The 21561-nt window shown below is 41.9% G+C and overlaps 2 protein-coding genes and 1 long non-coding RNA gene across 5 annotated transcripts; 2 read left to right on the top strand and 1 right to left on the bottom strand.

Annotated features, from left to right (window-relative positions):
* Positions 1–2645: 2645 nt before the first annotated feature.
* Positions 2646–20630, top strand: hoxd3a (homeobox D3a). Of its 2 annotated transcripts, none has more exons than XM_040202138.2 (4): positions 2646–2920; positions 16653–16712; positions 18206–18773; positions 18905–20630. In XM_040202138.2, the coding sequence occupies exons 3-4, from the start codon at positions 18308–18310 to the stop codon at positions 19654–19656; spliced, it is 1218 nt and encodes a 405-aa protein (XP_040058072.2). In that variant the 5' UTR covers positions 2646–2920; positions 16653–16712; positions 18206–18307; the 3' UTR covers positions 19657–20630. The 2 variants fall into 2 exon arrangements, with proteins under 2 accessions (XP_040058072.2, XP_040058071.2); XM_040202137.2 differs by having other exon boundaries at positions 2649–2920; positions 18206–18788.
* Positions 2941–11260, top strand: hoxd4a (homeobox D4a). Of its 2 annotated transcripts, none has more exons than XM_040202139.2 (3): positions 2941–5408; positions 7282–8991; positions 9384–11260. In XM_040202139.2, the coding sequence occupies exons 2-3, from the start codon at positions 8523–8525 to the stop codon at positions 9677–9679; spliced, it is 765 nt and encodes a 254-aa protein (XP_040058073.1). In that variant the 5' UTR covers positions 2941–5408; positions 7282–8522; the 3' UTR covers positions 9680–11260. The 2 variants fall into 2 exon arrangements, with proteins under 2 accessions (XP_040058073.1, XP_040058075.1); XM_040202141.2 differs by having other exon boundaries at positions 5082–5408; positions 8679–8991.
* LOC120834237 (uncharacterized) lies at positions 14572–17652 on the bottom strand. Its single transcript, XR_005714431.2, has 2 exons — positions 15874–17652; positions 14572–14821 (listed from the first exon to the last, which is right to left on the bottom strand). It is a non-coding gene; the product is annotated as an uncharacterized LOC120834237 (long non-coding RNA).
* Positions 20631–21561: the final 931 nt, after the last annotated feature.

Below are 21561 nucleotides of genomic sequence, written 5' to 3'. Positions count from 1 at the left end.
TAGATAGATAGATAGATAGATAGATAGATAGATAGATAGATAGATAGATAGATAGATAGATAGATAGATAGATAGATGGATAGATGGAGATGCGGCTGAAGACTTGATCCCAGAATGACGATTTTCGGCTTCTGTTATTTAAAAGAAAACACTAGTGATTACACGCTGTTAGAGGCTATTTCTTTAATTTGCCGTTAAACAGTCATGTGTCTCGCTCTATGTGTGTCATGAGTGAGGGTCAGTAACCTCAACTTCCCTCTTGTGAGTCATGTTGTTGCAGATTGGTCGTCGCACATTCAATTTGCAGTTTTATGGAGTTTGGAGTCGGTGCAGAAAATGAGCCGTGGAGATGAGCTGTTCTGATGTGTGTGTATTTTCTGAGACCTGCAGTTATATTTGTTGGCAAACCTAGACAGAGGTATACGACGTATTAAGAATGTGGTCCGATCCTATATAATTTAATTAGACTTTTAGTACTACATAAAATGTTAAAGTGCTGACAAGGTGCAACATATTATCCAAAAAATGCATCAGAAGTAAAAGTACACTCATACTGTTGAAATTGTTTTCCTGTGATAGTTTAAGGATTTTTATTGTCGTATTGTCATTTTTACTGATGCAATCCGCACATTACTTGGCCGAGGTGGAGCTGAGTTGCAGTATTAATGTATTTCATTTCACATAAACATATTTTCTTTATAAAACATGACTTGAAATCGTACACAATTGACGCCAAAGTGGATAAAAAAGTGCAATGTTTCCCTTCTAAAGTATAAAGCAGCATGAAAACAAGTCAAGTATCCGCTAAGTGCCTCAAATGCGTACTTTGTTTCATCCCGCCGCAGATCAAATACGAGATGTGGTCACCAATCCAATCCACCAACCATAACCGTTAAACGTTAGGAAAAGGTGTCCGACGCTGTCTGACACGCGGTGTGTGACGTCACAGGAAAAAGGGCACGTGTGTGATGTTCTATTGGAGGAAAAGCAAATGAAAAGTCACCGCACAGCGGCGTTATGGAATACATGTTAATGGCGCAGACGTGTGCGGAATTGTTTCATTAACAAACATCAGTTTTGATGAGCGGTTTATATTCGTTTCCCCCCTCAGATAAAAGCAAAATTGAAATTGACAGTGAATCTTACATGGTGTGAACATAAAATGTATTTGTGTTGATTTTGTGTTGATTGGTGCTTTCTCAACGTAACCGATATGAAGGTAAACAGAGAAAACAGACTCGTTTAAAAAGGCAGACGTGCTGTTCATTGGACGCGCTCTTCTCGTTTTTGCCACATATTTTGTATGCGTCTAGCTATATTGCAGCCGTGTGAAAAGCTGCATACCTCATCGTCACCATCCATCAGGGACCCCATGTCTTTAGGTTCCGTTTTTTTCCAGAGGCCTATCAGACAGGAGTTTAATGTGATGCCGACGAATAGTTTCCTTTCTTACGACACCAACGAACCTCTCAGTGGGTTTTGTGTTCTTATGCGCATGAGGAACTATTTTATGTGCAGATGTTGTTGGTTTGCACTCTACAGACCTGTGACAAACCATTTGTTTTCCTTAATCAAAGGAAAGGCAGATTTGTTTTTTTTGCTCCCCAACATTCATTTTGTGCACCAACAAGGGGAGCTTTTTTTTACCCGATTAACACCGGACACGACTTACAATAAGGTCCCAGCTATGCGACAAATCCTGGCCAATCTTTTGCAACACACTCACACGCACTCACACTCACAGACACACACGCGCGCGCGCGCGCAGACATGCAGGAAACCAGAGGCCGAGCCCTATATCGTGACTGTAAATTGCACAGTGGCAAGTCTGGCATGCCAACAGAAGAACGGGAATGACACGGAAGAGATTCCCTTTTGCTGCTGAATTATATCGACGTGTTGTGACGTGACCGCAGTTGTCTCGTGGTCTCCACATGTCGTCTTGTCGTACAACAATAAGTGAACATCCACACAGGAGTCCAATACCATGGACTATTTTTGTATTTCTTTCAATTCGTTTTTCTTAATTTGCAAACCAACCGTATAGTAATTAAGCCCAATAAACTATTTTTATACTGCTAATACTAATATACTGCTGTTAACAAGTGGTACATAAAGGCCGCTTACTGATAAACAGAAAAGCAAAGAAAATACAAGAAATACGCTTGATGTCGTCGTTCCAAATTCACGAAATCGGACCAAATATTTATTTTATGTACCGTTTTTGTTTTATTAAATAACATTTTTCATCCGCAGAAAATCTAACATTGCGTCTACCTTGTTTTTTCCTACGTCCAAAAAAGGGATGCGTTTAGCATATCATTTATTTATTTTTTATAATAACGAATATGTATTATGATGAAAGCAACTGTTCTTCTTCACTTTGAGATATAATCTCTGCTGGTTGTGATAGAAACAAAAAGGCAAAAAAGAGTGGGGGTGCTCTTTTGTCTCCTAAGGACGTGGAGGGGCTTTTACTATTATGCACAAAGATGGGTAGAACTGCAGCAGTCAAAATTCCTTTTTGTGAGGGGACAATTTACAACTTGCAATAGACTTTTTTATGTGCCTCCATCGCCTGTCATTGGATGCCACTGGTCATGTGTGAGAGGCAAACGTCTTCATGGCTCTTTTCTTGATTTCCCAGGCGATTTTCCCCCCACTGCATTCTGAGTCAATGGCGCTCTAACCGATACGCCACGGTCGGCTTTAAAAAAAAAAAAATTGCATTCGTTTCATAAACGTCTGATCAGCAGATATTTGCGACAGTGAGCTGCTCAGGACGACCAGAGGAGCGTTTCAACTTTCTACACATCTGACCTCCTCATAGACACAGCAGCACCAGCCCTGCACTGCTTCATCGACATGGTCTGCAGAGGTAAACACCTACGAATAATCATGGATTACCTCCCGGCTATAGGTAAGCCTTCCGTGTGATAATGGCTTTATTAACGCTCACGTGTCTGCATGTGAAGTTTGACAGCGTCTGGGGTCATTATTAATGAAAAATTAGCAGCAGGGTAATGGCGTGCTACATGCTTTGTGTTACATATGTTTTCAATAAATTGTTTTTAAAAACTCGAAGTGTAGAAAATGGTGTTGGTATTAATAAAAACAATGTCACGTTTCTGCGGAATGCTCAGGTATAGAAAAGAAAGAAGGTAAGAAATAAAGACATGGGGGAAAAACAGGTTTTCACACATTTTACTGCAAGGTTATTTTTGCAGAAACGTCATGGAGTGACGTGTGAGGACTATTTGTTGATGCTCATCACTGAGTGTGGTCCCACGACTAAGAAGAAAAGCTTATGGATCCAATAGAGTACATTTCGTTGTCAGTACATTATTAAACATTGACCAAGCTTCTTTTTTATTAAAAACATTCGCCTGTTTATGATCATTTTACATATCTGTAACGAACATAAAATCTGCGTTTATCCGACCAAACCCCACCATGTTTTCACTTGCTAAAATGCAACAAAGAACGAATCTGCTTTGCTATATTTCACATATGCAAGCCTGGCAGGAGAAGAGAAGAGTTTTCGTAGCCGTCTTCAGCTGCCTGGAGATGGGGCCAACATGAACAAAGACAGTATTTCACTGTTGGCTGACAGGCAGCTGCGAAAGTATTTACAGCCTTACTGCAATGCGGCAAAATGGACCCTGGGACACAGGCGCGAGTAGCAGCCTGCACATGAGAGAGGGCTCACTGTTTTTCCCATTGAACGCTGTGCATGGCTTACATCTGAGTTTGTTATGTGTGTTTGTGTATTGAGGACATTATCTGACCGTAAGCCCTGCACCCATGAAAGGATGTGGTTTTCCCTTTTGACCCTTAATTAACATTTCCTCGGAGATGTACACAATATGTGTATTTTGAGTTATCAGGTGAAAATACATGTGTTTATGTTTTATAAGAGCTAAAGGGTTTTAAAGATGTGTTTTTATTGCATATTTAGAGTCCTTAGTTTAACACTACTACAAATCATCATGAGCAGCAAGTTTATTGTTTTTTTTCTTGCTTTATATGTAATATCTCCATATTCTTTGCTTGGTGCTCATATTCAGTCCACAGATATCCGCACATTTCGAAAATCAAAGAAAATTTCCCAAAATCTATTCTAATTGTACCAAATGTGGTTCTTAATAGAATAAAACGTTCTTAATAGAATTTAATTAAAAACTTGCAAAATCAACCTGCATCAGCCAAGTTCTCAATTGACACAAGTTGTAAAACTCAGTTATTAATAATCAATCAAAAACTAATTTGCATTTGGAAAGTTTAACTCCACTTCGTTCTTGAATAGTTCCATTGACTGATTAAGTGAAAATGTAAGTGTACAAAATATCTTTTTGCCATGAAAACTGGGGGAAGCAGTTAAAATGCCAGCAGAAGGCGCTGTTGCCCAACAGTCAGCCTCTCCGCTGTCCTTCAGCACTCTCTTGCTAGCTGGTTCCCGTGAACAGCGATTGGCCCAGACACCTGATCACGTGATGTCGGTCATTTTTTGAAATGCACCACGTGAACTGCGCCATACACATTTTTTAAATTGCCATTAATTTAGTGGATGCTTTGGACCATAGCCGGATCTAGTCAGTGAAAGTGTTTGAGCACTTCTATGAGGACATGCATGTAAAAATAGACAAGCCTCTGCTCTGATGCCCTTCGATTTAACATACCTGCCCGCAGTGGCAGCTGTCCCGAACCTCACCGCCATCAGCCCTCCTGCTCTACAGGGCGAGGAGAGGAGGGGCAGAGCTGCTCTGCTCTCTGCGATTGGTCGGGACGAGTGAGTGACATCAGGCGTAGTGTGTCAGGTTCACTTTGGAGTAAAAGTGGATTTGAGCATATGGAGCTTTTGTTAATATTTTAGAGGTCACGTGGCTTCATTAAAACGGTACATTCAGCTGTGTCCAGTAAGGTGTACGCGACATTATTCACTTAAATTACTGGTCATGTGATTATTAATATTAAAAGTCAGAGATCACACTTTGTTTCTTCAAGAATTGCACAAGGTACAATATTCAATACCGTGGGGTTTTTTTTGGTCACAGTGCTCTGTTCCCATTTCTATCATGGCGGTTTAGTCCAAAGGCTCCAAGCTTCCTCCCTTCTACGACTTTCCCCCAGTGCACATCAGTATAATCGCCGTTATTGAGTAAGTGCAACTTTGAGGATTATTTATGGGCCTGCGCGGTGTTGTGAGTGGCTGCAAGGAAACACGTGATGCCATTAAAGTTTGTTTTATGGCCCGGGACTTGACAAGCCAAAATATAATTCTCATTGTGTATTAGAAACAGCGTGCAGATGGGTTGGATTGGAGCTGGAATTGGAAGTGAGCTCCTACCGAGTTGTTTTTCTCGTGGATGTGCTTGTTCCGCGGCGTGCCATGTGTTCCGCTATCCGTGGTAAGCAGTGTTTTATCATTAAGCTCGTGGTATGGGCGTGTGATGTCACGCATAGTGCTCCGGCTGTACTGTTTCCTGCCTCTAAAAGCGGCAGCAGTGCGCGCTCAGACGACCAAGGAGAGGTAGATAATGCTGCAAGGAAAATCATGTTTAATCTCATTACTCAGCTCGGTTTGGGTTGAAACCCTCTTAAGACTCAATCGATGCTTTTTCGCACGGTGTTATCCACGTAGTACGTCTGATTCCCTGCCATATGATGTTGTTATTTGATAGCTTCGGCGGTCTTATTCACTTGGAGGCGGAAAGATCAACCTGTTGTGCCCAAAGTTTTTAAAGACTCTTTAAGAATATGGGGAAATTATTTCAAGGACACCGCAGGTTATTTTACAGTCATTTTTTCAATTCGTTTTTGAAACGATCTTCCATTTTAATAATACTTAAATAAGTAAACAAGAATAAATGTAATTTATTTAGTATTATTTTCTTCTTTATTCACTATACAGGCCTAAAGGCTTTTATTATGCGTGCCTTCGAATTATTCATTTCTTAAAATATTGATATGCCTAAATAATATTAAATAAAACGTTGACCGGAAATGTAAGATTGATTTCTTCTTTAATTATTGCTAAAACGCTCATTCAGCGTAACATATTCAATAGGCCTCATATTCTCTTGCATTAATTTCTTAATATTTGGCTTTAAAAAAAAAACCAAAACATTGTAACTGCAAATTTAAAAAAAAGGGTCCAGCTGAAGCACTTCGCCTTTCGTTCAACACAAGCTGACAGAAAACGCTGACTTTATCGTTCCTTTGTTTTGATTCTCGGCTTTGACCCGTCTGAAGGACACGCTGGGGAAGGTGAAAGACAGGTCAGGCTGTCTAACTAAACCTGAAATTTAAGTACAAGAGTAAATTTGGAAATATCTTCTAATTTGCTTTATAACAGTGGTTTTAAACGAACATGCAACGTCTGCAATAAAACAATAATCTTTACTTTGATGTAGGAAAACGTTAATGTATCATTGTTCCGTCTCAATTCCCACATATTGAAACCTTCAGCTTGTCATCAGGAATCAAGCTAAAAACGTCACATTAAACAAAGCGACGTCATGCACCATCCAGTAAAAAGGCCCAATACGCGCTCATTTTCTTATTATAGCAGAAGACATGGCCCAATCTTTTTTCAAGAAGTGAACCCGATATTAGACGTTTGCCATATTCAATAATAATATATTATTGTTGGAAATTGACCGAGTCAAAGCGTCACCTAGCTGCCATATTTACATATTTTGTTATGAACTCTCAGTTGGATGTTGGCCAACTATTTGAACGTAATTACATGAGTGCAATACGTATCTTCTGTGCTGTGGTTTTATTTATTTGCATTCATTTATTTGGGTTTTTTCCCTGATTCTGGTGTAAGGAAAATAGCCAGTTAATCTTCACCATTCTTATCCCTTAATTCATTTGTAAGCTGTCTTGCAGTAGCGCTTTGGCAGGTTAGTCTGACGATGATAAGTTGATAAGTTTGTAAATGATTTGGTCTGACCCCCATGGTCTCTAGCCTCATCTTTACAGCTGCTCTTGCCAGAATGTAGCATCATTTATATAAGTTTACGTAATGCTTCATTGACCAATGTTTATCTTTGATTATGGTTGACAGCTTATTAAGTGAAAAGTTATGATATTTGAGGAAGGTGTTTTTTCCCCCCCTATATGAACTTGGGGTGATATGGAGACCTGGGCTGACCTGAGATACTAACTGATGCTCAGCGTCTTTGGCTTGTCATTTGCTGGTTAATGGACAGGAATGTCACCATAGAGGAAAGCATATAGGCCTCTGCAGTTCTACTTTTTTTTTTTTTTTTACAGAAGCTGCCTCTGACTTGCTTTTGACCCGAACTCACGCAGATGATCGTACCAACGAAAGGCGTATGAGGAAAAACATCATAACGAAAAATGAGAGAGAGATTGTGCATTGTTGAAACTGAATATAATTAGTCACTGGTATCATTACGGCCTATAAAATGACTTCTTCGGTTTACTGCCTCGTGCATATCTCTTATTCCGTATTTAACGTGGTTTATGCGAGCCACGTTAATACGTTTTCGCTGAATAAATATGCTGTAGTTTGGTGGCACTTGCCGTCGTCTATATATACCCTGTAGAACCGAATTTGTGTGATGATACCATAATCACAAATTCGATTCTAGGGGAGTATATGGTCGATGAAAAAACTTCGATTAAATGACTTATTGCCATCTTACTGTCGGGCGTTTGGAGACTGAGGTGTACTCACACGCTTTTTTTGCTTTATGAATGACAGTAAATGTGACAACACCACATAGTTCATAGAAAGTGCTGAGGGCACATTGAAACTGCGGAGGCGTAAAGGAAATCTGACGCATATACACTTGAAAACGCACGTAACGAGAAATAATTTAGCTCAGTGTGTTGGAATGAAATAAAACAGAAATTCACTTAAAGAATAAAAAAAACCACAACACCTTCCAGCTACAGCTTCTTCCTCCTTTGGGTCGCAGGTCTCTATTATTGATTCCCAAAGGCTGCTGCTGCTGGCCAATAGGGTTCCGACAGTTCTTTTTTCAAAGGGAGCAGATGAAGTGATGAGATTCGTGTAACTTTTCGATGACCCCTTCTTGACAAAGACAGTGTCCATCAATTGTCCTCACTCATTATTCGCTGCTTTTATGCCGAAGGGCTTTTTGTATCTTTTGTTTGTATCTCTGTTCAACACCATGCCTTCAAGTTAGACCTTAGAAACTGAATATAATATAATATATATATATTTTCTGCAGCAACCCTACGCCAGTACTCCCTTTGTCTTCGTAATACATTAGTTTAAAGTTAAACACACGTTGGAATTATATGTGTATAAAAAAATCCAGCTAGTTTATTTATTATCAATATTTTCCCTGCTATATTTGTTTGTTTTTAAGTTTCGTCACGGGAGTTTTATTGTAGTCCATCTGAAGTACCAAATTAGCTTTAGTTGTATGTTTACCCGTTCATGGACCAGCATCACCTCCATTGGCCGATCTGGTCACATGGTTCGCTAACTTTATTCAGTTGACACCAAGTAGGAGGGCTTTATGGAGGGAGGAAAAAAAGACAACTCGAGAAAAATTAGTATTTTCTACCCTCACAAATTAATGGCCATGAGTTCGTATTTGGTGAACTCTAAGTATGTGGATCCCAAATTTCCTCCCTGCGAGGAATATTCACAAAATAACTATATACCTGAGCAGGGCGCGGACTTCTTCAGTCCAACGCAGGACACAGACTTTCAGCACCCAGGGATCTACCCGCGGCCGAACTTCACGGAGGAGCCCTTCAGCTGCAACACCGTGCAGGACTCCGCCGGGCAGCCCCGGGGTCATGTGCACCAGAGATCCAGCCGCTCGAGCTCTATTAGCGCACAGACTGAGCACGGGCCCCCGGTCCAAGCGGCCGGACCCCGGACTTGTGGACAGCAGCAAAACACAAAGAGCCAACATGGGATACAGTCCAAGCAGCCCGCGGTAGTCTACCCTTGGATGAAGAAAGTCCACGTTACTAATGGTAAGTGTTCAGCTTCTTCTCCTCTCGTGGACGGACCGAGACCTGTGCTTTCCAAACCATTCAGGGTAATATTTATGTGAGTCTTTGAAAGGCCTCGCCAATTACACAAGTCATAAATTTTTATCGCTCAGGAAATGGGCCGCTGTAGGTGAGCGCCCGGAAAAGCTCCGGAAAACGCGTATTGACCAGTTGTGCTGGCGGTTAAATCGGAGAATCTGCGGAGATTCAGTTTAGAAATCACTGCTTATTTAACGCTTTCGTTTCCACGTGCACGTTGTTCAAGTTGAGCGCCCCAGGTATCGAGAGAGAGACTCCTCGTGTTGTTTTTTCTCCCCCTGCTGCACTGGCCACATTTGGTGACTGTTTTCTCTTGTTTGTTTTCTTGCTCCCAGTTAACCCGGATTACACAGGACCCGAGCCCAAACGGTCCAGAACAGCATACACCCGACAGCAGGTTTTGGAGCTTGAAAAGGAGTTTCATTTTAACAGGTATCTGACCAGGCGGCGACGGATTGAGATTGCCCACACTCTTTGTCTCTCCGAAAGGCAAATCAAAATCTGGTTTCAAAACAGACGGATGAAATGGAAGAAAGACCACAAACTACCAAACACCAAGGGCCGATCGGCACCAGCCGGCCATCTGCAAAGCATCCAGAAGGACAGCCAGACTGACATCACGTCTTTATAAGAGAGGGAAGAAGGTGTTACGCTTTTAGAAATAAACTGTACAGATAAAAGTCAGGGTTTGCATCTGGCTTTTGCATGGACTGATTTTGTTTTTAGCCTTTTTTTTTAAATTTAGCAAAGACCACAGCAGTATTGACTCGAGAATCAGAAAGGTCGATCAGTCTTTGTGAGAGAGTGAGAGCTTTGAAAGTTCCCCAGTGTTTTAATTTCTTCAAAGAGACACAAACAATATCGAAAGAAACCTTTTTTTTTTTTTTGGGACGTTGCCCACCTGAGGACATTTAATGAGCAACCTGGAATGATTTCCCCGATCTAAACAAAGCGTTGCAGCTCAGTCCACGTGGATTCACGTATAGGTTTAAAGATGGAAATATCTTTAATCAGAAGAGGAGAGCCTTTGGTACAAATAACACAGGCTCAGAGGTTATTTTCGTTTATCTTCCTAGCCGATCCTCACTTTAATTGCACAATATATACATAATATACTTGAAGGAACCAATATCTGCAAAGAGCACGCCAAACAAAACCGATTTCGTGAGTTGCGAAAATCCCGTTGAATTTTTTATGTTTTACGTTTCTTTGTAAGTAGTATGTTTTAACTTATTTTGTACAAATAAAGGTCAGGAAATGTGTCAGCCTAAATAGTACTATAGCCCAAATCAAGACATTCCTGTTTGCATACAATTCGGAGAACCCTTTAAAATCTCTCCTGACATCTTTGAAAACAATGCACATTTTGCATGGCATCGAATTGATATTGGATGTTTTCACATCGAAAAAAATCAAATTCAGAATATTTAGGATTATATTTGTTTATTTCCTTTTGGTATTATTTGTTTGCGCCATTATTTATTTGTTTGAAAAAACGTGTACATTTTCCTATAGCACACACAAATACCAATTAAAAGTCTTCGTCGAACTTTAATTGATCTAAAATGTGTTTGAACTCTTGTGGGTTATTAGCATGGCTTTATGCGAAGTTTTAGTCCTTAGTTGTGTGAATCTTGGAGTTTTTCATTTACACCGGGCCAACCGAGGGGGGGCTTTCACCACACATCTCAAGACAGCTACTTCTTGTTTTATACCGTCATTGTCTTCGGACAAACAAAAAAAAAAAAGCACAGAAGCTCCCCGAGTACGAAAAGGTCTTCTCTGGGAAGCCTTTACGATGCGAGGCTTGAAAAGGTATTTCAACCGAAGGTCGACAAAGCAGCAGTGGAAGGTTCATCCAGGGGACACATTTTAGCCGCAAGAACTGACCCCAGCACCCCTGACCCGCCGGACAAGCAGCATTTTCTCTCCCAGGCGCTGTTCACTTTGGTTCGGAGGGGTTTTCCACAAAGTTAAAGAGCCAAAGCATTCAAAGCAAGAGTCTGTGCGTAAATTACGTATTTTTTACACGTATTTTTTGACAGCAGGCCTATTTTAAAAGCTTCTGATTTGTGCATTTGTCTCTTCATGTCAATATGCAATATTGCAATATGCATTTGGGTTTTTATTTTTGTACATGCTTTTCACTTTGTATTGTGCATTGAGATGCGAGAAGTATACTGGAAAAATAAAGATTTCTACTGAATATGCATTTAAATGACTGCAGAGATCTCTTTGTCGCGACTAACAAAAACAATTTCTCCATTGGAGGACTATCTGGATTCCAAAGGGAATTTATTTTACCGGGCACACTGAGGTATGTTGCAATGTTTACTTTCATTTTTGTTGAATTATTTAGTTTCATCCATTTCGTGCCAATTTCAAACGGATCTCTCTTGGTGGGCAGTTTTTCTTCGGCGGTAACGCGCGTGTGGAGCCATATGGGCATTAAGCACCCTTTTTCAAAACATCCACAGACGCACCAAATGTGCGCTGCATGGGCAAATTCAGCTTCTTCTCTGGTCAAGCATGAAATGAACGGTCATTCATTGATATCATTAATCTACATGAGTGTGCGTATCTTTTCTTTTTTTCAAACTTGACAAAGAACGAGTTTTTCTTAGTTTTCACTCTTTTTGAAAGGAGCGTTTCCGCTAAAAACATCCGCACAGGCTCTTTGTGGAGCTTTCAAGGTGATTGCGTTCCAAGAAAAGCCTTTGAAGGTTTTGCGTGATTTTTTTATTACAAAGTAGAGATTTACACGAGTCTTTATCACATCAAAGAAACACACGAGACAAACTTGATTAAAACACACAAAAAACTTGTCCAGTGGCAAATCCAAATAACGTGATCCATCACTAAGTAAACATATACAGATAATAAACTGCTATATGAGATCGGCTGCTAGCCTTATATATTTGATATTACCCCCCCCCCCCCCCCCCCCCCCCCCGTGCGGGCTATGCCTTTATTGAATATGACCCGCTGCTACAATGACCCCCGAGCCTCCACAGTGCAAAAATCAGTGCTGATACAAACAAACGAGCATAAACGGACATATGGAAAGACAATCTTCAGTCACTCGGCAGTGTTTTCATCCCCAGTGACCACTGTCTCCTTCCCGCTGAGCGCACACGGCCCTTCATACGTGCACATGTCGCCGATATCTTTGTGCACGCGTAAAATACACGCGCGCGTGTCATATACATTCAGAGAGAAGCTGAGACAGAGTGATGCTTCCAATTCACCATCCTGCCAAAAGCGATCTGCACATAGATGCTGAAGAGTGGATGAGCGAGGCAATGGGGGGGAGGGGGGGTGGGGAACTATGCATAACCATTTGATGCATATGATTGCTGTATATATATATATTGCATCGTCAAGTGTATTTGTTTTGTAAAGGGGTTTTAATATCAAACCACCTGGAGTCCGACTCGCTGGTATTCAAACTTGAATAGAAATCAAATATATCACACAGTTCCCTCCAGTCATTATCAGGTGAGAGCAGCCTACTACGTACAGTGTGCAGCCACACTGACCTACATGTCTGAACAGCAATAAATGGGAGCCAAAGGCAGTGCCATTTTCAATGACACTGCACCCAGTGCAGGAATACCACGTCGTTGCTCTCCATCCGGCCATATTTGATTTCCAGCTGTTTTTTCGCAGAAGCTTCTCCGAGCCAGACAACCCCCCTTAAGATATATTAAAGTGCGCTGTCTGCATTCAGAGATATAATCCAGAGACTACACCGCTCCGCTCTCTATTCTGGACCACGTGATTGTCTAAATAATTAATGCAGCACGTCCCCCTAGAAGCGCGGCGTCGTCATTAATCGCACGGACTCTATCAGACTTGAAAACTGAAGAGATCCCCCAAAGAAAATAATATCCGATACTCGGCGCAACCGTAGCCCCGCACTTTAGCAACATATCCTAACCGATGGATGCTTGGGTAGGTAAATATTTCAGCATTTTTTTTTCATGTTGCCGTAGCTGGTAAATTACGATATCAGATGTCGTTATGTTTGATAAATTGTTGCCTTTCATCTGTGCGCTCCGGACGGGATTCTGCTTGTGGTGTTGTCGCTGTACGCGCATCTTCTTTTTTTATATCATGTATTTGGAAAGCCGGAATGTTGGCGCTTGCCGGATTGATAGAATGAATGGTAACAACTAAAGAGCAGTGACGTGTATTTATGGCTGTTCGCTCGGAATAAATGCTTTTTTCGGACACAGCGAGTGGCCCCTCCACCGGGCCCGCGGAATGTTTATTCAATGTCTTATTCATATTTATACCACTTTAGAGGAAAAAGGAAAAAAGATACCATTGGTGCATTTAAAACAAGGGAAATAGCCGGTGAATTATGTATTGCTAAGTAGAGCCGAGCATCTTGATTTATATGGTTGACGTTTTCATAATAAGACGAATAAAAAGTAAATCTTTCCTTTTTGCTTGTGAGGACAAAGGTGGATTTCGACAGTTTTTGTTATTAGCAGGGGGTGGTTTGATTTTGATTTCTAAGAAGTCGTGCATGTAAGGGCAGGCTGACAGTTCTGCCGCCTTGTAAATCATTCTCAGTAATTCCTGAAAGGCGTCGAGGCTGTTGGGGGCCGTGCGAAAACTGTAAATCTTTCACTTTTATTACCCTCTGAACATATGCTGCGACGCTACCAGTCCCGCGTCTCTTCTTTTTTCTTCTTCTTGCTCTCAGCAAAGATAACCTCCTGAACCAGTCGAGGATCTTTGCGGCTCCAAATCGTCTTTTTTTTAATCCATTTGCGTCTTTTCCCATAAATGTATTGATGCCGTTTGTACTTGTCTTTTGTAGAACCTCTGTGAATGATTTAGAAAGAGAAACAGTGCCGGGGAAGACACTCTTTGTGTTTGAGTGTGACAAGAGAAACAACAAACAAAAGATGATATTGTGGTTTATTTCAATACAATTCGGCGCCAGCTGGTCGGTATATGCCCACATTAATTCATAAATCATTCTCAAAGTGCATGTCCTACATCACTGCAGTAGCTGATAGGCAACTACAATGAGACATTGATAGGAGTAGAATATTATAGTAATGGCAGTAACATTATCCAAGATACGTTACCGTGGTGCATTTATGGCCCACTTTGAACCTTTTATTGGGACGTTTTTTTTTAGGAGAAAATCTAAAAAAGGGCGTTCAATTTAAAAACTGGTGTAACATATGAAATGCTCAGAAATGAATTATGATTACATCCGAAAACCCACCTCACTGCGTGCGGTAAACATTGCTCGGGTGGAGCTGCAGAATGTCCACATGTTTATTTTTTTATTAATACCTTAACAACAGCATACAATATAATGCGTGTGTTTAAATGGTGAAGTGCAGGCGTGTTGTAATTCAGCGAGGGATGAAAATGGAATAGGCGGTGGAACCATTTTCGCACAGTTCAGATGAGGAAATAAACGCCACCCTTTATCAAAACGGATTGGTGAGGTAAGAGCTCCGTTGTAGAAGAGAACAATCACGTGAACAAATATGCTCGTATCTTAAGGCAGCGCCTTTATTTGTCATCACAAAGCTTCCGAAACACCCCGAAAACCCCCAATCTTAGCTCCAAATATGTACAGGCCTGTATGCGTGTTTGAAGTCCTGTATATTTCAATGGGTGATTGATTGCCAGCGATTTTTTTTTTCTGGAATAAGGATACCTTGTTGGCTTTTTATTGGTAGTTGAATACGAGTCCTTCCATTCTTTCGGGAATACTGTCTCCATTGGTATATGGAAATGTCTGAAAAACAGCAAGATCAGGTTTAGGACAGCATTGTCTACAGACAAAGGGTGAAGGATTTATTCTAGAGTCTGCATGGGAAGCAACTGAGGCTGAGAGGGAAGCTGCTTTGTGATGAATTGATTCGCAGGTAAGCAATCGCATGGCAGAAAGCAACCTTTAACCACGGGTTAATATAATACAAGGAAATATATATGATTTATTCCCCTCAAGGAGGCGATGCTTGTTAATGTCGCTCCCGCCGGCGACCGTGTGTATATGGAGTCCACTGCTTCTCCTCATCGCCACCTTCCTATTTTTTCCCCTTTTCGGGGACTTGCGTACTAATGTTATCGACACATTGAGCTCGAGCAGCTGCTTTTCAGCTGATTTCACGTTTCGATGAAAACCGTCTCTGGAAGAAGTAGGAGAGGAACTTTTCTTTTTGACTCTTGGATCGTAAATCACATTAATTTGTTGTCTTATCACACTGGCGTTTGCAGTGATTTATGTGGTTTCAACTGTATGGCTTTGTTAACCCACCACGTTAAATTATACAGGAATTCATAGTGGATGCCCTGCAGGAATACCGGGCTGGATAGTGAACAAGGATAGAGGCAAATCTTAATTTTCCTCCTGTTTAGATACTTTTTGGGATTACGAATGCTATTATTATTGGGAAATGAAATTGGCCCCATTTTACACTATTAACGTATTTATTGCTTATTTTTGATAACAGACTACCTGTTTTACAATGGTTTAGGGTTCGATTCACGCGCACACAAGCTGCTGAATTTTTTTTACCAAACTCCACAAAAAGCTGCATTATGGCAAAACCTTCTGCTGCAACTGGTGACTGTGATTTATTTTAGCAGCGCTCTCCGGGAACAACAGCGAGCAGAAACGATAATACAACACCGTTATTAAATGCATTTAACAAACATTAAAAAAGAAAAACGCCCACCAAGAGGTGTCTAACTGACCCGAGTTGGGAGCCGCTAAGCAGCAGCAACGGCTCACTGAGATAATAACACTCCACATTGAGTCCGGCCCATTGTGTGGACCAAACTTACCGTAACAGCGCGTAGGCGAAGAACACTGCTGTCTGAAAAGAGGACCATGTCTGCTACTAGTAGCCCAGTGTGCCAAAAAAGCACTTAAGGCGATTATCGACCAGCTTTAACAAATATTCCACATCGAAGGAATCTTGAATCTCCATGATAATATTTGAAGTAATTATCCTCCAGTGCAAGCAGGGAACCGAGGTGGCTTCACACGCGGTGAAAAAACAATTACCTAAAAATCCCTAATGTTTAATTTGTAATGTTGGGTCGTCGGACGAGAATCTCCTCCGTTTCCATCACCGCAGAAAAGCAGTTTTGAATTTGGTTGAAGAGTTGAGTCTACTTGTAACCGAACTGCTAGTTGTTCATTAAACTTTGGCCTAATGCTGTGTGACCCAAAGGTCACCCGAAAAAGCTTATGACTGCTAAATATTTGGGCTTGCTCTTTGTGTAAAAAGTGCACATGTAAGACTTTTTTACTCTCATGCGGAGACCTGAAAAAAACTCTTATATGTTCATTGCAGAGGCCATTCGGTCAAAATTAAAACGGCCAAAAATACATTTTTTATTTGTTCATGAATTATTGGAATTAAAATATATGTTGAATTGCAGCTGTTAGAATTACATTCAGATAATAACATGCATTTTCTAAAAGAATACTAGTGTTGGTGATATTAATCGTCACCTTTGTATAACAGCAAAATATGTCTTGAATTTGAATCCTATATTTGACTTTAATTTAAATGACATCGAAGATGAAACAATATTTTTTTAAATGTTTCTTCCAGGTCGAGGACGGAGCCGTGATGGATGCGTGAGGGATATCAAAGAGATTTGTGCAGATTTCGGTGAGTAACACTTCTTTATTGAAGGGACTGAACAGCACAGTCCAACTGCTAACAAGGTGAAAGGGTGATTTGTTATGAGACTACATATTAACGCTCACAGCGTTTCACAGGAGGCTTAAACCATGCACACAGACACGAGGGACAGATTTAACTTCGGCTGTACGGGGAATTTATTTGCGTGTTCCGGAGAATCCTTCGAACACAATTGAAAAACCGCATGAACAAAAACAAGGCCAGCGCCCTCAAAAGCGTTTTAAATTTAAAAAATCGTCACATGCAAATGATAAAACGTAAAATCAAGTAGAATTTCACCATTTCATCCCAGGATTCCCACACGTTAACCGCTCCGCAATCGCCAATGTCGCCTGTCTTTTTTTCTTTTTTTTTAAACCAGCAACCTCCTCGGTGTTTTCCTGCACACTCGCGCTCAGCCAGAATGGAGGCACCGTTTATAAACCGAGCCTCTGTATGGGCGAACGCGCCGAGTATGAAATTCTTTCCCTTGCCTTCCTCCTACGCGTGCTTTTACACTTCTGAGGGCTGCAGAGTCTTAGGGGCTGTTTGGCTTTTCATTCCTCTCTGAGGCCATTTACAACCATAACATTCGCGGTCATAAATTTTGCCGCGGTCCACGCTGACAGGTGCAATTGTTATGCACGGCGCAGGCTGCAGCTCCTTGAGCCACCAACATACAGTAAAGGGCCCTTTGATTGTTGTCTTCCAACGTGTCGTTCATAGGCTGGCGTGCGTTACTCTGTTATATTAAACACATGGTGTTTCTGTAAAGCTATAATATTTTTTATTCATTTTTCTATAATTAAAGGTACAATTTTCAACGAATGGTTTAGACGCAGAAAACCGACCAACCTGCAGCCCAAATATGAGGGTCAAGGCATTTTTCTTTTTAACCCCCTAAAATAGGAGGGTAAAATACCCCCCTCCCCCAACCCCCTTCACCCCTTCCTCCACCACACACATACGTACATACCTGTTACTTACCTGCAGTTTTATACTCATGTTAGTAACACACGTCGGAGGAGATTAGCACGTATAGCTTCTTGTTTACTCAAAAACTGTGATTCAAACGCATGTCCGCGGCCTTGGTGGGCGATTTATTTTTTTTTGCTCCAGGGAACAATGCATGACGGGCTTTGTCAAGCTTCGTGATTAGTGAAAAGGGTATTGTGTGTACGTGTGTGTCAAAGGCTGATTCAGCTTATTTCTAAGGGACTCCTAGAGCCTCTCAGAGGCTCCTTTTATCACAAGTTAAACTTTAACTGTTTTGTGCCAGAAATGAATCTGAGGCTGGTAGATGGATCCCACTTAGAGACACTTAGTGATTTCTCTTTCAATGGCTGCTGCTGCATTAGTCTTGAGGCGAGCACAGTCATTTTTCCTGGTTTATTGGGAAATCTCTATGAGGTTGCAGCTACAACGAGCTTGGGCCTTAATGCTCGTGAACCCAGATGAGTCTGATCTGAATGTCTTTTTAGGTCCCATACTGGATCAGCGGTGGGAAACACCTATCACGTGAACAAACAACACCCATGCCACTGGATAGAGTTGCACTGGCTCATCGGCTCTGAATCCACAAAATGCAGAAAGCAACATACTACGATAACTCTGGACTTTTTGGAGGCTACACCTTCCCCAAACCTGACTCTTACAACTATGGCCCCGCTCATCAGCCCTACGCTGCTCCCAGCCTTGAGAACGACTACCAGGGCTCGGTGTGTCCCGCCCAGACCTCTGCTCTCCGGCCACCGAGCCTGAAAGACAGTGACCTGAACGGAGACTGCATGAGACAAAGCAGCAGTCAAAGCAACAACAACAACAACAACAACAGCAGCAGCAGCCAGGCTACGAGCATTGGGGAGCAGCAGGCACCTCCATTGTCGGCATCCTCTCCCAGCTCCAGCAGCTCTGCGCCCCAGAAAAAGAAATCGCCTTCCAGCGGCGCTTCCAGTTCTGCCACACCGACCCTTACAAAGCAGATATTCCCCTGGATGAAGGAGACCCGGCAGAACTCAAAGCAAAAGAGCAACAACTGCACCAGTGCAGGTAGAGACAATGATGGTGCGTATATAGGGCCTGGGCGTTATGGGAGGGGGGGCAGGGCTGGGTATTTTTAATGATTGGTAATAGCTTGGCTGTACAGTGGCTAAGATGATGTTGTTGTGGTTCCTTTACAGGTGGCGACGTGAGCGACGAGAAGAGCCCGCCGGGACCAGCCTCGAAACGGGTCAGAACTGCGTACACCAGCGCGCAACTCGTGGAGCTGGAGAAGGAGTTTCACTTTAACCGCTATCTGTGTCGCCCTCGGAGGGTGGAAATGGCAAATCTGTTGAATCTCACCGAGCGTCAAATAAAGATCTGGTTTCAAAACAGGAGGATGAAATACAAAAAGGACCAGAAGTCTAAAGGGCTCGCACACTCTCCCATGGGACACTCCCCGGATAGAAGCCCGCCGCTGAGTGGTCCAAATCACATTGGATACTCTGGCCAGCTCCAGAACGTGAACAGCCTCAGCTATGACGCGCCCTCGCCCCCGTCCTTTGCCAAACCCCAGCAAAACATGTACGGTTTGGCAGCGTACACGGCACCCTTGGGTGGTTGCATCCCGCAACAGAAGAGGTACCCGGGCTCCGAGTACGAGCACCACGGCATGCAGGGCAACGGTAGCTTTGCCAACGCCAATTTGCAAGGCAGCCCCGTTTACGTGGGTGGGAATTTTGTTGATTCCATGCCAGCCTCTGGCCCCATGTTCAACCTCGGCCACCTTCCCCACCCCTCATCCACCAGTGTGGACTACAGCTGTGCCGCTCAGATCCCAGGAAACCACCACCATGGACCCTGTGATCCCCATCCCACATACACAGACCTCACCTCTCACCAAGCGTCTCAGGGAAGGATTCAGGAAGCGCCTAAACTCACGCATTTGTAATATGTGGTTTATCCGTGTGTGTGTGTGTGTGTGTGTGTGTGTGTGTGTGTGTGCGTGCGTGTGTGTGCGCGTGCGTGCGTGCGTGTGTGTAAGTGTGCCAAAATTATGTTGCGCTCTTTTTATTACCTCACTAGTCTAATAACTACACTCCGAGAGAGTTGTGTGTATTATTACAGTATTATTGATATTCCTATTAATGCTATTGTGTAATTATTTTCAGAATAATGCAGCTTTGTCGATTTCTGTTGAATATTTGGGGATGCGTAGGCACACTAGCCTGGTTGTCTGTTGTTCCTTCTCTATGTTGGTTTTTTATCAAGTGCAATGCGCAAATTTTGACTAAATATTTCATGACGTTACTTGAAGGTAAGTCTCGTATCTCGAAAGTAGATTCTCATATTTAGAGGGAAGGACTTTTGTAGGGAATTTTTCGTCTGTTTTGTAGGACCTCATCCTCCTCACGTGAATCCTATTAATTTATTTTGTATTATTTTGCATAATCTTTTGTATTAGCATATAGCCTATTTATTATTTAATTATTCTTTGTATTGCACATTATTTATCGTTTATATGCGAGTATTTAAGTGTGGAGTTTTTTGTAAGATTGGACAGATCAGTGCACTTGGAAGTGTTGGCAAAACAGGGTTTGAAAAATGCTATGACTCGCTGTGTATTGTTGAAAGAAGAGCATTTCTAATTGTAAATCTGGGATAAATGGGACATTTGATAGTGTATAAACTCCACTACATGTCCATTGTTAATCTTGTGTCAAACCTAAAGCAAAACGTAGACTATCGAAGTATGAAATATTATACACACCAGCATGTCATTTTGTGTAGTCCATTACTATTTTTGATTTGTCTTCCACAGTTATTCCATTCAGTTGGATATCCATAAATTTATGACACCCTAACGATATTGAAATGTTATATTTTAATGTGTTTAACATTTTGTAAATAAAGTGCTCAAACTTGTATTTTTTTATTGCATTTTTTAAAAACAAAACACCCTGCAGCATTGTTTGTTCACTGTATCCAATTATTTGAATTCCTCCCAGTGAAACTGTCAGGTAAGAGTACCGAGGAGGATTATTGACTCTATAACTCTACTGTACAGTCCAAATCAATAACAAGACACCGGGATATCTAAAACTCATCAGACGACTCTATGCTTCCAATGCAAAGTGCATTTCAGCCGGATAAAGGGGCTGTGGAGATTATTGATGTTTCGTTGGTATGATGGAAGTGGCTCTATGAGCCTGCTGCATTTCTCACATGTCACTTATCATTTTTTAGTCGGCCGCATGATTATCTGCTGGGACAAGAGAATAAGCTCCTTTTTCCTGCAGTCTAATCGCCGCCTGTCTAATTGATAGGCTCATATTAACGTTTCATACATTTGCGGATTTGAAATGGGCCCATGTGCTGATGGGTAAGACGGAGCAGATAGGCAATAAAAGCAAAATAACATAAAAGCAAAAAACACTTTGACATTGGAAATGATGCAAAGATGGATATGCGTGTATATGAGAGAGAGAGGGGGAGAGAGGGAGAGAGAGGGAGGGAAAGGGAGAGAGAGAGAGGGAGGGAAAGGGGGCGAACGAGCGCGCGCGCGCGCGGGAGAGAGCAGTTCATCCTTTATTGCTCCCGGAGAGCCATTTCAAAGCTCATTAATCAAAAACTCGTCGCTTTCAGACTCCTTGCTGATCCCTCCTTCTTCCTGAACAAAGCATTTGCATTCCAAATCCAAGTAACACATTTCACACCGAGAAGCCCGGGTCGTTAATGGCGGGGGAGAGTTTTCTAAAAACCGAGAGTGTTCGCAGTCTCTGAGATAACTTTGATTTAAAAGCACATCAAGGTAAATTAAATCATCAGTGATATCTGTGCAGGCCCCCAAGTCCCT

This window comes from Gasterosteus aculeatus, chromosome 16 (genome assembly GCF_964276395.1).
Source record: "Gasterosteus aculeatus chromosome 16, fGasAcu3.hap1.1, whole genome shotgun sequence".
Classification (NCBI taxonomy): Eukaryota; Metazoa; Chordata; class Actinopteri; order Perciformes; family Gasterosteidae; genus Gasterosteus; species Gasterosteus aculeatus.
The sequence above is the reverse complement of the archived record's forward strand: the minus strand, read 5'-3'. Positions and strand labels throughout refer to the sequence as shown.

Bases quoted from the DNA above. Each gene is read 5' to 3' on its own strand.
- hoxd4a (XM_040202139.2), top strand. From the start codon at position 8,523: ATGGAGGGAGGAAAAAAAGACAACTCGAGAAAAATTAGTATTTTCTAC. The intron at 8,992-9,383 runs GTAAGTGTTCAG...TCTTGCTCCCAG, and splicing joins GAAAGTCCACGTTACTAATG to TTAACCCGGATTACACAGGA.
- hoxd3a (XM_040202137.2), top strand. From the start codon at position 18,308: ATGCAGAAAGCAACATACTACGATAACTCTGGACTTTTTGGAGGCTAC. The intron at 18,789-18,904 runs GTGCGTATATAG...GTTCCTTTACAG, and splicing joins TGCAGGTAGAGACAATGATG to GTGGCGACGTGAGCGACGAG.